This window comes from Callorhinus ursinus, unplaced genomic scaffold (assembly GCF_003265705.2).
Source record: "Callorhinus ursinus isolate GAN/ISIS: 27379988/994484 unplaced genomic scaffold, GSC_fseal_2.0 scaffold10, whole genome shotgun sequence".
Taxonomy (NCBI): Eukaryota; Metazoa; Chordata; class Mammalia; order Carnivora; family Otariidae; genus Callorhinus; species Callorhinus ursinus.
This window is the reverse complement of record NW_027397072.1, coordinates 87,811,081-87,826,337: the sequence shown is the minus strand read 5'-3', so window position 1 is coordinate 87,826,337 and position 15,257 is coordinate 87,811,081. Positions and strand designations below refer to the sequence as shown.

At 37.2% G+C, this 15,257-nt stretch overlaps 1 protein-coding gene across 8 annotated transcripts in view; it reads right to left on the bottom strand.

Moving 5' to 3' along the window:
* Window positions 1-337: 337 nt before the first annotated feature.
* LIMS1 (LIM zinc finger domain containing 1) overlaps window positions 338-15,257 on the bottom strand; it is a 151,191-nt gene continuing 136,271 nt past the window's right edge. For 6 of the 8 annotated variants that reach the window (XM_025869107.2, XM_025869108.2, XM_025869110.2 and 3 more), the window contains exons 3-11: window positions 11,955-12,021; window positions 10,802-10,922; window positions 10,217-10,366; window positions 8,516-8,666; window positions 7,927-8,019; window positions 7,108-7,156; window positions 5,690-5,765; window positions 5,310-5,501; window positions 338-3,081 (exon numbers count right to left, since the gene is read on the bottom strand). In XM_025869107.2, coding sequence (XP_025724892.1) covers window positions 5,354-5,501; window positions 5,690-5,765; window positions 7,108-7,156; window positions 7,927-8,019; window positions 8,516-8,666; window positions 10,217-10,366; window positions 10,802-10,922; window positions 11,955-12,021 — 855 coding nt within the window. In that variant the 3' untranslated portion in view covers window positions 338-3,081; window positions 5,310-5,353. The remainder of the gene's footprint in view (window positions 3,082-5,309; window positions 5,502-5,689; window positions 5,766-7,107; window positions 7,157-7,926; window positions 8,020-8,515; window positions 8,667-10,216; window positions 10,367-10,801; window positions 10,923-11,954; window positions 12,022-15,257) is intronic. The other 2 variants (XM_025869106.2, XM_025869104.2) reach the window with 1 other exon arrangement.

Here is a 15,257-nt window from a genome sequence, read left to right as displayed (position 1 = left end):
CCCAACTCAGCAGGGAGTGGGGCATTGGTGGTTCAGTGGTAGAATTCTTGCCTGCCAACTCAGCAGGGAGTCTGCTTCTCCCTCTCTCTGCCTCTCTCCCTGCTTGTGCTCTCTCGGTCTCTCTCAAATGAATAAATAAAAAAATCTTAAAAGATTTTTTAAAGTAATCTCTACACCCAACATGGGGCTCAAACTCACAACCCCGAGATCAAGAGTTGCACACTCCACTGATTGAGCTAGCCAGGCACCCCACCAAAACAGTTTTCTTAAGCATTAGTCCTATCTTCTCATAGTTCCATGTCTCAAAGTCATTCAAATGAAACAATGCACAATAGGATTATTCTTAATAATTATGAACATTTATTAAACACCAAGAGCATACTGCAATGGTTGCTATGTAAAAACACAATTAACAACATAGTGTCCCTGCCATCGAGCTTACAATCGAAAATGAAATGCAAGAATGCTGTAAGCATACCTCAAACTTTTCTTAACTTAGTAATGGCTATTTTGGCAAGTAAGTGAGGCAAAATGGCCTATCATTTTAGATACAATGTTAATAAGGCTTTGAACATGATCCAAAGAATATTTTACTTGTACCCAGACATTTCCCCCAATTATAATAGGCTTGGTAAGAAAAAGAGCACTTAGAAATTGGGTGAGAACAATGAATTATTTCAAATTGCCTTGTAGGACTTTAAAAAGAGAGAAATGCTTACTAGCCCAAGTTTTTCCACAGCCAGGGAAAACCCCATGAAAAATATCATGAATTCGACCAAGCCTGTCTTCTATTCCACTTGCAACTTTTCGACTTCCTCCTCCTTTCCCACAGGTAAGGACTCCAGTGACGCCCCTAGCAGGAGGGCGTCTACTGTATCTAGACAAAATATCCTAAAGTTGTAGAGGGTTGCCAAATCTAACTTCCAGGAAATATTAATTCCTATTTTAAAAGAGGAGTGAGCAAAGACAGCAGTGCGCATCTGGCTGCAGGAGAAGCCGGGCTATGTAAGATACGTTAAGCAAAGCAGCTGAGCTCAGTTCATGCATCTTCAATGTGATTAAGAATATGGGTAAATAATTGCTTTCTGTCCCTTATTTCTGGTGTAGGGGGATTTGACAATTTAGCATCAAGATCCCAAACTGCAAAGCCTGTACTATTTTGCCTATATCCATAGTATAATATTTAATAAATACTTCCAAAGTTTTCCTTGCTGGTCACGTATTAGCTGACAAAGGCATTCTGAAGGGATTCTGATTCTTACTGTCAGATGCAAAGTCTTAAACTATATATTGATTATTTTCAACCACTGATAATTCTTTGAACTCTAAAAGAACACTAAAAAGTAATTGGTTATAAGTTATCTGAAAACTGAAATAGAATTTACTCTGTAAAGTGCATGCACAAATTTTTAAAAAAATACATGCATACAAATATTTTAATGGCAGATTGGTAGCATCCTGAGGTTTTTTTTAAATGGCAAAACGGTATTTCAACAATTTTTTTAAAAACCAGTAATTTCCTCCTTAAAAGTCCATCTTGGGAACTTTCTTTTAAATGATAACACAGCAGCAGCAACATTTAAAAAATGTTCACAAAATTTGCTTTGCATACAAGTTTATCGAGAAAGAATGGTCCAGAAACTTCAGGATAAACTTTCTAAAAACACTTTTTATAAAGTAGAATAATACACTACTTTTGACCTAAAATTGACATTTAAACATCCTCCTCCCAATTTAAAAGTGTCATTTTTACCTCCTCCTTATAGTAAAGAAAATCCAATTACAACATCGGAAATGAAAAACTTGAAACACCTATCAATATCATTCTTCTAACAAGATGACAAAAATTAATTTCCATTAATTAAATTCAATTTTTTCTCCCCCAAAAAAGAGAGAAAAATAAAAAATCAAGTATCACCATAGCTGTGGCAGAGGAATTTGGGTTTACAAATCTCAATCAATGCACTTATTTTTGGTATTGCATGAAACAGCTACAATTCCTGAATAACATATGTTTTTCTAAGGCAAGGCAAGGTTGGTTACGTATACAGCATAGACATTAGCATGGTTATAAAGGTAAGAGGACCAATACATATACATTCACTTGTTTTAAGTGATACATTCCAAGCTACATAAAATTTCATTTCGTGTCCTATTCTAAGACTACATCTTTGACCTTAAGCTTAGAAGCATAACTGCTGTAAATACGTTAAAAAATACTTCATTTTTTCCAATATTGTAAAGTATACTGAATTTTCAAATGCCTAGTATAAATTTTTTTTGCACAAAATTTAAAAAGGCATACTATTAGCTAGCTATAACTACTGTGTTAAGTAATTGTACTAAGGAAGTTCACAAGAACAAAAAACTAAGCATAATTATTGCATTTAACAAAAAATGAAATCAAGTAGTTCTGAATGCACTTGTTTTTTGTCTTAGTAATGTGTATATTCATTTTATAGCCACTAGCTACTAGTTTGATAAACATACTCAGATTCTGTAAGATTTGTTTTTCTTGGCTGGTTATTTTTTTTCCTTCTATTCTCTCCAACAGCAGTTGGAATTATTTTTCTTTCAAATATGAAGTAAAATAATGTTTCTATTTTTTATCTGAGCCATGTGAAAGCTGACTCCCTACTTTCATTTTTAGAAGTTAAATTAATTTTTTTGGACCTTAGTTAAAATCTAACATCTAAGCCATGTGTTTTTTGCTGTTAAGAACAATCTACATTTTGACAAATTGATAAGGGTTATTAACAAAAGCAAATCTTGACTTCATCTGTGTTTTAAATATGATTACACAGGCTTTTTTTCTTTTTTAATGAAAAGAAGGAGATGAAGAAAACCATTCATACAGGCCCTCTTCACTCTCAACTATTTTGAGATACAGCTCTAAACAGAGTGGATCAAGTCAAGTAACGTTGGTAATCTCTTTTCTTTGCGTAGAAGAGAAAAAACAAAGGAAGTTATTTCCTTCCTAAGGTCTCAGCTAGTTTCTTAAGTCTTTTCTTCAGCTCCAACGGAAATTTCTCATAGCACTTCTTACAGACTGGCTTCATGTCAAACTCCACAAATTTATTCCTAAAGAGAGAAACAATAATAAATTAGTAGAAATGTATTTGACACAGATATATAAATAATGTGAGGTAATTTTACTGAAGTAAATGAAGACACTATATGATGACATTGATATTCATAGCAAAAACCTATAATTCTAATCTCAACTTTTGTTATGGTGGTAGATGTAAAAAATTACCGTATCATTTGAAAAAAACTGTCCTTATAACCTGATCTTTTATATATCTATTTGTGTTATACAGAATGTACATTACATTTTAGTCTGTGCTATGTACACAGAAAATCTAATGTCAATATAATTAGGTAAGTAAATCAAATCAATCACACATTAAAGTACCATGAAAACACTTTAAAGAACAGTTATTTAAAGCCCAGAGTTGTATTTCTGTAATTTGAATGACCTTCTCTTTGTTGAAAGCAAATTAATCTTCATTAATATTTTAAATTAGGTATCTATGAGGTTTCATCTTTCCTTACATAAAATGGTTTGCTTCCTACCTCCAACGACAAAAAAAATCATTTTCAAAGAAATCTTAAATTGTAATGGGTTATTTTGGTTAGTTGTCTGACAGAAAGGTTGGTAGGGGAGATATAAGAAAGTTTTTAATCACCCTTAAGAAACAGAAATGAAACAGATTGCCTGTGGTTCCATTTTATGAATGGTCAGCTGTATGGAGAACTCAATTCTTTCTTTTTAAAGTTGGAGCAATACACACATTATCAATTTATTTGTAAAACAGTTCTGGAGAGGCCAGGTTTTTAGACAGCTTCCTAACTATCTGTTATGCATTTCCAAATGGTAATTACAATTGCTTATTGCTGTTGGAATCCACGGTCCTAAACGGTGAACTGAAGATAATACGCAACTTTATAATTTGTACATTTTCCTCACTTGTTTTTAACATTTTTTTTATTTTATTTTTTAAAGATTTTTTATTTATTCATGAGAGACAGAGAGAGAGAGAGAGAGAGGGGCAGAGGGAGAAGCAGGCTCCCAAGGAGCAGGGAGCCTGATATGGGACTCGATCCCAGGACTCTGGGATCATGACCTGAGCTGAAGGCAGATGCTTAACCATCTGAGCCACCCAGGCGCCCCTTCCTCACTTGTTTTTAGGTGGCATTTCTGGAACAAGTCTAGTGGTACATTGTTATCTATGGCAAACGATTAAATCAGGTGATACAATTTTAAAGAACAAATAACAAAGTTAATTCCTAATCATATATTTAATAAAATGAAAACTCTTATTTTCAAGCATTACATGGAATTTATTCCCTGGCTGTTTTTCACAGAGATCTGAATGCTGACAGAAATTCAAATGATTTTATTTTTCCAATGACAGTTTGATTTAAATAGTACTCCTGAGTTACAATTTTCTCCCAAAGACTTCTAGCATGAAAGCTATGAAAACTGCCATTTTTTGGATGAAGGAAATAAATTATCACTACTTTGAGAGATACTGTTAAGCAAACTTCAATGGTTTTAATTTTATATTTGAATTTTAATTCCTTTTTATGGAAGGAAACATGAAAACTGGAACAATAATAAACTTTCGGAGCTCAGAACACAATGGTAACTGTGAGGGAACAATGGGACAATCATGCTAGTAATTCAAGAGAATTTCAAAGATTGAAGTATTTCCCACAAAAATCAGGAATAAAGTAGGGCTTGAAAACATCAAGAAAATGAATTCATAAACAGCAGCAATGAGCACTCTATGAAAGTGCATACAAACACCAAAGACAGTAGATCTCTTACTAGGTATGGTAGGTGGTCTTTGCTTAGATACAAAACATGCTGAAAGGATTTAATACAGAGCTTAGAACATGTGACACTTGGAATTTATCAAATAAGTCATTTTAGGCAAAGACCAAAAACCCGGATTTTAGAAGCTGTAATTAGCAGAGAAAAATAATTTTCCCAATATCTATTAAATAGAGATTGGAAATCTTCCCTTTGAATCCATTTAAAAAAAAAGAAATCGATATACCATATTGTGATATAAACAAAGAGATGAGGGAGTCGACAGATTAAGGGAAATAAGTTAAGTACAAGCCGGTATTAGGTGGGGATTTTATTAGTGTAGCTTTAATAATTTTAATAAGTAGGCAGAAGAACCAGCTCTACACGGGACAAGTCCTTGGACTTCAAGCTCTGACAGCTATAAATACATGCCAAAAGAAACAAAAAAGCAGAAGGCCCAACAGAGCAAAGCACACTCCAAAGGACTAACCGAAGAAGCAAGCAGGGAGCATGCTGGCAGAGGGACAGAGAAGGTCACAGCCACACTGGCTTTCTCTTTTTCTGCTTGTCCTTATCCTTCGCTTCTCTCTCCCGTTTGGCAAGTCGCCTCTTAAATTCTTCTGGCATTTTTTCGTAACAGTGTTTGCAGACTGGTTTTAGATCAATTTCAACAAACTTATCCCTTGGAGCAGGACAAAGAAGGAATAGAAGAAAGAACATAAGACAATTAAAGGGAGAACCCTTACTCTTGAAAGGCCTACACAGAAAGAACAAGGAATAAATTCTCTCTTTTAAAACTCCGTATTTTATAAAATGTTCCCCCAAAGTGTTCAGTCTTCGGATTCACCCCAGACTAAACTGCAGACTTACTTGAGCGTTAATTTAGTGTTGCAGGTGGAACAGGCAAAACAGCTCACACACCAGGCCTTATTAAGAGCAGAGACCACTAGAGAAAGAGGAAAGACATCGGGTCACACACACTGGTGTGGAAGGTGGTAAAGCTGACGTTTTCAACCCAAACAGAGCTAAGGTGACTTCCACGACACTTGGAAGAGGTTCTCAAGAGGTTTTCTTGCAAAAACGATCACATGACTAAAAATCTCAGTGCCATTAATGTTTACAGAATCAAATTAATTAATTTAAGGCTATTTTTTCACGTTACTAAAAAACTGAGCACTTATGTCCTCCATGACTGTAGGTTGGTTTCACCTTAGGGAAGATTACCACTGGCTTTTTCAACCTTTATTTATAGTTAAAATTTTCCTTCTTTCCTTTGAGTACCCTGTGAAGCATATAAATGGTATGTAGCATGTCTTCCCACCAAAGCTTGTCCTCTCACTCCCGTGGATGTTGGGGTGTGTATTTAACATGCACTACGTCACTCAGATGAGCTTTTCTGGCACAGGGCCTGCCTACAAGCACACCTGCCGCCACCTTTCCGTGCCTACCACCACGGGCCCAAAAAGAAATATGGACTAGATAAGTAATTAAAAAAAATCCAGACATTACATTATTTGCCTGTAGAAGTCTTTTCCAAAGCTGACGAACTGAGCTTCCTCTGACAGCTTCTCTCACCTGACAACTATCTCACGTAGGAAGGAGTTAAGTTTTATTCTCTATGGCACTGAAGACTGCTCTCCTGAACTACTTCTTTTGCAAACTGCATCATGGGCAGCGTTTTGTGAAGTATTTCCCGAGTTGGGTTCTCTGACAAGAACCATGAAGCACGCTGAAAACAGGAATGTTTAAATTTTGCCAGGAAGTTTCTAGCAGAATTGTGCTAGCGACTATTAGCAAACACAGCTGCTTCCTTTCTGTCCCAGTTAATCAGCCCTGCTTAATTACCACAATACAAGGCTGGTAAGCCTAGAAATGTCTACAGAAAACTGCCAGGTTTTAGCATCTGCAGGGTTAAAGGGACTCTCGCCGACTACCATGGCAGATTAAGCTGTTCCTAATAAACACTGCTCTACAGCTTCCAAGTTATATAATTCCAGGGGATGGAAATAGAAACAGACCTCAAGGTTGGCCATGAATGTTCCCACAATATCTACTGTAACAACCCTGTGGCAATGCCCTTAAGTATTATCATAAAAGAGTAACAAATCCATCTCTTAGGATACTATCATTTCTGCTATGGATTACTTGAGAAATATGCCAAAGGAAAAAAAAAGGTAACTGATAATCATATTCCAAACAACAGCAGTCATTGACCTCTTTCGATTTTCACATTACCCAAGTGTTTTTGTGTCAAAACGATGCCATGTAAAATCCCTACAGATACTTACCATCACCTTCTATAACACGGTTGCAATGGAAGCAAACATCACCAAAGAGCTGAAAGTGAAAAAAAAAGTGGTAAAAATTCAAGATGTGTTAGAACTAAGTTTTAGAACACCAAATATTTAATATAATTTCAGTTCTTTCTACCACTTAAGACAAATAGCTGGCTACCTAGATCCAGAATTTACCATTCATTACTACAGAAAATCAGTAAAGTTCACGGACTAGTTTTTACTTTTTACAATGAAAATAATTTACTTTTCATCACTATCAGAAACAAAAAAGGCTTTGGAAATGTTCCAGATTTAAGGAAGCTAAAGGAAAAAACCCTAGCTAGGGTCCAGTACTGGAGTGGAAAAAAATGATACAAGGACATTACTGGTACAAGTGACAAAACTCGAATAAATACACTGATTATATCAATATGATTAACTACGATTATGTAAGAGTACTCCATATTATTGGGAAATATAAGTTGAAGTATTTAGGGGTAAAGGACCATGATGAATTAACTTATCATCAAATGCTTCAGAAAAAATAAGTGCCTCTATATGAATACATATATTTGTATATAAAGATACGTGCATTTATTAAGTGTATGTTTTTATACAGAGAAACACATGCAAATGATGAAAAGACAGGTAGGTATTCTTCATATTTTTATTTTACAACCTTTTGGTAAGTCTGAAATTATTTCCCAAATAAGAAGTTAAAGAGATCTCTATAGTCTGATGTACATTTTCCAAGAGATTTCCTTGTAGCTAAGATATTAAGCTCAAATTCATCTAAGTATATATGTAGTATCCAAGGAGTACAATCAATACCTGGTTATAGTGGGTTTCACAATATGCAAGGCCCTTCCTTTCATAATGGCGATGTCCAAGAAATGGCTTTTCACACTTGGCACAAACAAAATGCTGAAAAAAAATTACTAGAGGTCATTTTTGAATTGCCGTATTTTATTTATTTAATGAAGTAAAACTCCAAAGTTAAACTATCCTCAGAGAAGACACATGAAAGTTTGAGGTAGTTATTCCATTTGGCCAGGGCTAACCCTGTGACACTTTCAGTCTTACTTAATTCAGGTGTCTTGAGCTTTTGACAGGTTACTCTAAGACACAGCCTATTTAAACAATGCAGAATGAGAAAAGAGGTCAACATGTTAGTAGCATTGATAAGGGAGGGGGGCTACTGCTGCATATGGACCATGACACTTCCAGCTTCAAGAAGGATTTAAGAACAAAAGAGCATATCCTGTGTCATTATGGAGAGATCACAAAAGCAGTGTATAGTCTATATTTTCTACAAAGTCATTTGTCTTGAAAATGTCCATACTTATCTTTAGAATCCCTTACTCTTGCCAGCACATCTGATTGAAAAGTACTGGTTACTCCTCCACCACCGATGGCTCACCTCCACATGCCACTGTTTGCCCATGGCATTCACCACGCGCCCTTCAATGGGCCGTCGGCAAGCACCACAGATGGGGACCCCCATCTTATCGTGGCATGGCAGGCAGTACAGCTCTCCTTTCAGCTCCCGGGCGTCAGCCGTCAGCTCCTTCCTGTCCACGAGAGAGATACCCCACTGAATATTACTACTGAGAGAGGAAAAACAGGCAACCAGTGTGGCTAACTGAAGATGTCACTGTAACACTCCCTGTAACCTTCTTTTTTCCCCTCTTAGTGTTGCTTGTGAGTAACCTAAATTAATAGGCTTGAATGGGTTTCCGATTCCTATCAAAACATCAGTATCATACAATAATGATAAAATGTACAAATAAGTCAGATCACACTGATCATATTTATCACTTTTTTTTTTTTTTAAGATTTTTACTTATTTGAGAGAAAGAGAGAGACAGCACGAGCAGGGTAAGGGGCAGAGGGAGAAGCAGACTCCCGGCCGAGCAGGAAGCCTGATGCAGGGCCTGATCCCGGGACTCCGGGATCACGACCCAAGCCGAAGGCAGACACCCAACCGACTGAGCCACCCAGGCGCCCCCATATTTATCACTTCTTTGTCTATTATCACATTACAATCCCTTTGTCTTCCTTAAAAAGCTAGAAGAGAATCATCACAATGCCCAGGATGGACTCGGTGATAACATTATCTATATTATCCAAAATAACTGAGGTCTAAAGTTAGAGACTAGTTCCATTTACTAACAATTAAATTGTCACAAGTTATTAAGAGTTATAGGTTAATAGAAAATAAACAAATGAAATGCCCAGAACTTTCCTCCCCCAAATGCTTAAGTTCAGTATGATTTTCAGTCTCCTGCATCAATAAACATTTAGCCAGAGACGGCCCCCATCAGCGAAATGGACTTGTTTAACATTTCATCTGTTTTAAGTAATTCTTTAGAAGTGCTAATGACAAATGAACAGAGAAAAATTCCACAGAGTGGAACAGGCAAGAAAATGAGATAAGATACAAACTGATAATCACAAAAAAGATGAGGTGGCCGTACTTATAGCACACAGCTGTTTTCTTGATTTTTAGCTTATTTCTCTTCACCCCACAATAATTTAGCATGTACGTTCATACTGATTAAAGTAACTTTTTCCATTAAATTTTTATATAGTAAATTTAGAAAACCACAGTCTAATAATTTATCATGAGTTTCGGAAGAAAAAAAATCCCTTTAGAAGTAAATAAAGCAAAATTAAATAATTGTAATTCAAGATATTTTAAGATAACATCCTAATTATTACAACTGTAAAAATTACGTATGAACAAACAGAAGACTTCTTAAAGTTTTTTTTTTTGATCCTGTATTCAAGAAACAGTGATCAAAATCAGTTTTGGGGACAACTGAGGATATCTTACTATCAACTGAATATTTAGAGGTATGTGTGTGTATGTACACACACACACACACACACACACGGGGCGAAAGTATGCTGCACACACTCAAAAGTGGCAAAATGTTAAGTGATGAAACTCAACGATGGGTATTCTATTATTCTCTTGATTTCTTACAGGTTTTAAATTTTCTAGGTTACAAGTTGGAGAAAAGCAATCCGGTGTGCTGGAGTAACAGAAATATAGAAAAATGTGATCTTTTATTTTATTTCCACTATTTGTGCAATCAAAGGGAGGGGATGGCAATACCCGCAGTTGGCACAGTTGAAATGGTCTGGATGGTAAGGGTCATTCTTGAATATCAGCGGCTGCTCATCAATGATGGCATGGCATTTCTGGCAGATGTATTTTCCAAGGCCTCTGGCTTTCTCACGATTATGACAGGGACGACACAGATGTCTAAATAGAGCCAAAACTTTTTTAGAAACTTCAGTTGAAAATCTGAGGTTCTAATAATTAGAAAGAACTATGCTTCTCATATCTTTGAAAAGAAGTTAAAGAAGTCATTTTTTTAAAAAAATCACTCCTGGCTTACCAGAGCAGAATCAAGCCACTACTTGAAAATTTATTCCAACCCAGGTAACCCGACTCCATCTTAAGTACCTATCCCCCTTCTGCTGGCCCAGGGACACGTGCAGCAGCAAGGCTGCTACCCAGAAATTCTAAGGTCCTCTCCTGATAGACACCAGATGAGCCAATACACTGCAGGCTTGAGTCCCCTGTACCTTCAACTCAGTGCCCTAAAGAACCGCCTCACAGTCCCAGGGGAAAACAGGCATGACCTTGTAGCAGTTACTTCTCCACCCACACCTGGCAAGGATGGAAAACTCCTACCTCCCAGCATTCTTGACAAACCCAATATCCGCCAGAACTTCCTGGCAGAGGTCACAGCGGAAGCACTCAGGATGCCAGCTGTTATTCATGGCTTTGATCACTCGGCCAATGATGAATTCACCTGTGGGAAAGTAACACACCCAGGACGTCCAGTGTGCTCCTACTGCTGAAAGTAGTGAGACAAAGGACACGAAGCAAACACTGTTTAAACAGTTCTCCACAACTAGGGACTCTCTATGTATGTGTTGACCACAGTAAGCACTGCATTAGGAAGAAACTCTGTCTCATCAGAGTCCTTGGTTTTGATTCTGTAGTCATATTTTCACGTTGTCTTATCACATCTCTGAATGTGGTCTTCCTTTTGTTTATTTCTGGTAATCGCTGACACAGAAAACTGAAATCCACAGCACATTTTCTTTTTTTTTTTAATATTAGCTTTAAATGCAGGATACTGCATTTATTTATTTTTTTTAATATTTTATTTATTTATTTGACATAGAGAGACAGAGTGAGCACAAGCAGGGGGAGTGGCAGGCAGAGACAGAGGGAGAAGCAGGCTCCCCACAGAGAAGGGGGAGCCCGATGTGGGACTCGATCCCGGGACTCCGGGATCATGACCTGAGCCGAAGGCAGTGGCTTAACCAACTGAGCCACCCAGGCGCCCTCACAGCACATTTTCTTGAAACCTATACATAATTTCTTTTTTCACTAAACTTTAGAACATTCTACTCATTTTTTCCAATCTCTGGAGACCTTCTCGAAGAAGTGTTAGCAACCAGTGAGGTGGTTAAAATGTAAGCAAGTTAAACACTTGTGTAACACACAGCAATCCCAAAGCAACTGAAGCACCCCTCCGATGTCTTCCCTGTCTCTCTCCTGGCAACCCCCAAAGTGAGTATAAAGACTTTTAACAAGGGGCAAGAACATTCCAAAAGATCATCTGATAAAAGTCTTAATCAGTCCCCAATTTTACAGTAGATGTCCTTAAAAATCATTTCTCTCTGGGTTTTGATACTCTTCCAGCTTGTTATCTATTAATGATAAGGAAAAGGACCAATAAGATGCTATTTATAATGAGCACCAAACACCATTTTCACCACTGACATAATTTTGAGACTCACTTTTTACTTTGCCATTCAGCAGTAAAACTTACCACACTGATGACAGCAAGGAGCAAAGAGCATCTGAAAGTCATGTTCACAGTACTTCCTTCCTTCAAACTGAAATAGAAAATACCATCAACTTGTATAGATGAAACAATCACAGGATGAATATAATTATTCTGTGGAGACATGTAGGAAAGATGTTTCTGGATGAAGAGCTCTGCCCTAAGAATTTATAATTCTACTGAGATTTTTAAAAGCAGATGTACTTTTGTACCTTCCCTAAAGACACACCAAACAACTGAGGCGAGACCTGGTACTACGGCTCCAGAGTATAGTGACCTCCCTCCAGCAACGCTAACTCTTCTCCGGCTTACAGACTCACCTTGAAGAGTCTAATGAATGCGCAGACCCCTCTCTCCAGAAAATAGGCATATACACACAAACCCCGTCCCACTTCTTTTTTAGGTTGATATCTGAGATGGTGTACCATAAGCTTAAATATTTCCAAAGAGTAGATATTCTAGTATATTTTAGATTTACACATTTCAAACTGGGACCAAAACCCATTAAAAAAAAAAAAACACATTCTACTTTAACAGTTGGAAAAATTTATACCTTCCACTTTTCTCCTTGAACTATTTCCATTTCATTTCCCCCAGAGTTTTACCCTGGTGTGATATTTTTTTCTGAAACTCTATATTAAAGTCTTTAACAGATCACCCTACCATACTTCTCAGCAATTAAAATGTATATAAGGAAACTTTAAAATCTGTTTTACTTTCTGAACCCATAAGGCTCTAAAACATTCTTTTTCTTCTGGATTAAGTTATCATTACAATGATTATTAATACACAAATGGTCAAAACATGAATACGTCAAAATGTCAAATTTTACTTTCCACTACTTGTTTACTTGAAAAGCCTATCTGAATGAGATGAGCAGGGCTCCTCTTCCTCTCACAGTTATTCCATGTAGCCACGGATAAATATGACTTACCATTGGAAGAGTCAGGGTTCAACATTAATTTCTATTTTGGGGGCTGCTTTTACCCTCTTCACATAAGTCATGAGAATTATATCATGTCTCCCTTTGAATCTTTGAGCTCCTTGCAAATTATATGTCACATATATCACATAACTATCAAAATCCATTTTTATTTATTTATTTTTAAAGACTTTATTTGTCAGAGAGAAAGAGAGAGAGAGACAGCACAAACAGGGGGAGCAGCAGGCAGAGGGAGAAGCAGACTCCCCACTAAGCAAGGAGCCTGACTCGGGACTGATCCAGGGATCCCAGGATCATGACCTGAGCCAAAGGCAGATGCTTAAACGACTGAACCACCCAGGCGTCCCTCAGAACCCATTTTTAATGATATATCAGTAGTCAACTCAATTTGCTCAATTTATTGAACATTATCAACTACACCTTAATTGGCAGACCGGCCAAAGCAGATTTATCTTATGCCGGAAAAGGCTTACTTCATTTTGAAATTCAAATGAATAAGTTCTAATACATTTAATGAATCTGTTTTTAAAAAGCTACAGATACACTGATATGCTACATTAACCCAGCCCTATCATAATGCACTGTGTGTAGCCCCAAGCAGAAGTTATTTATGAAGTAGGTATGTTCCCTTATTGGATGTATATTACGTATATATATAGAAATCTGATGTTTAGCTTTTAGCAATAATTAAAAAAAATTAAATATAAAGACTCAGAACCAGCTCCATTGATTTAGTTGGAAATGATAACTTGTTTACCATCCACCCCAGTCTTAATCGGTGGTGAAAGACCAGGCTCAGAACTGTGTGTGTCAACTGGTCACTTACATTCAAGAGTAAAAGACTGATTGATTAATGATAACAATGCATCACTAATGAATCAATGAATACTACATCAAAAACTAATGATGTGGGGCACCATGATCGCGCCCCACATCGGGCTCCCTGCTCGGCGGAAAGCCTGCTTCTCCCTCTCCCACTCCCCCTGCTTGTGTTCCCTCTCTTGTTCTGTCTCTCTCTCTGTCAAACAACTAAATAAAATCTTTAAAAAAAACCCAAAACTAATGATGTACTATATGCTGGCTAACTGAACATAATAATAAAAAAAATGCATCACATCTTCAGAAGGAAAGGAGAATGTTTTGTGCACTATTTGTGTGTGTGTGTGTGTGTGTGTGTGTGTGTGTATGCATGCATGCATGCATGACGGTTTTATTATAGTCTTTAAAATCAGTACTTTTTAATGGAAACAACTTGACCAAAAAATCTGTCACAGAATCTGGAGACCCATTAAAACAAAGTTTAATTAAAAAAAGAAAAGAAACACTCAACTTTTAGTTTGTATTTAATGAAAGAGAAAGATGTATATTGTTTAAAACAAAAACAATGAGTCCAGCAGTTGGCATATATACTGTATCCGCTAGCGGAAGGTAGAAATTAGGATCGGTTGTAATTTGAATAAGTTTTTTTTTAAGATTTATTTATTTAGAAAGAGAGACTGTGTGCAGGGGAGGGGCGGGGGGGGGAGGAAGAGAATCCCAAGCAGACACTCTGCTGAGCGTGAAGCCCAAAATGAAATGGGGCTCAAACCCACAACCCTGAGATCATGACCTGAGCTGAAACCAAGAGTCAGATGCTTAACCAACCGAGCCACCCAGGCGCCCCTCAAATAAGTTTTTAAAGATATAATTCAAATAGGTATCACAGCGTAGCAGTTAAGAACACTGACTGTGGATCCAAAAGGCCTGAAGTCTAAATTCTGGCTGAACCGCTGACCGACTGTGTGACTTTGGTCACGTTGTTTAACCTCTTGGTGTCTTGTGAGAGTCACAAGCCTCTTCTGTTTTGGCTGTTTCTTCTGGCTCTTAACACATACTCATCATGTTCACCATTTCTTACCACTGCTCTCTTTGTTTTGCTCTCACCAGGACTCTCCCTTTAAAAGGATCAGTTCTGTGGTATAAATATACAGTGGAATACTATTCAGCTATAAAAAACAAAATCCTGCTATTTGCAACAACGTGGACAGAGGCATTACGCTAAAAGAAATAAGTCAGGCAGAGAAAGAAAGATACTGTGTGATCTCATTTATGTGTGGAATCTAAAAATGCCAAACTCACAGAAACAGAGAGTAGACTGGTAGTTACTGGGGCCTGGGGATGGGGGAAATGGGGAGATGTAGGTCTAGGGGTACAAACTTCCAGTTATGAAATGAGTAAGTTCTTGGGATCTGATGTATAGTTATAGTCAACAATACTGTATGGGAGACCTGAAGTCCACTAAGAGAGCAGGTCTAAATGTCCTCACCACACACACACACACACACACACACACACACACACACACA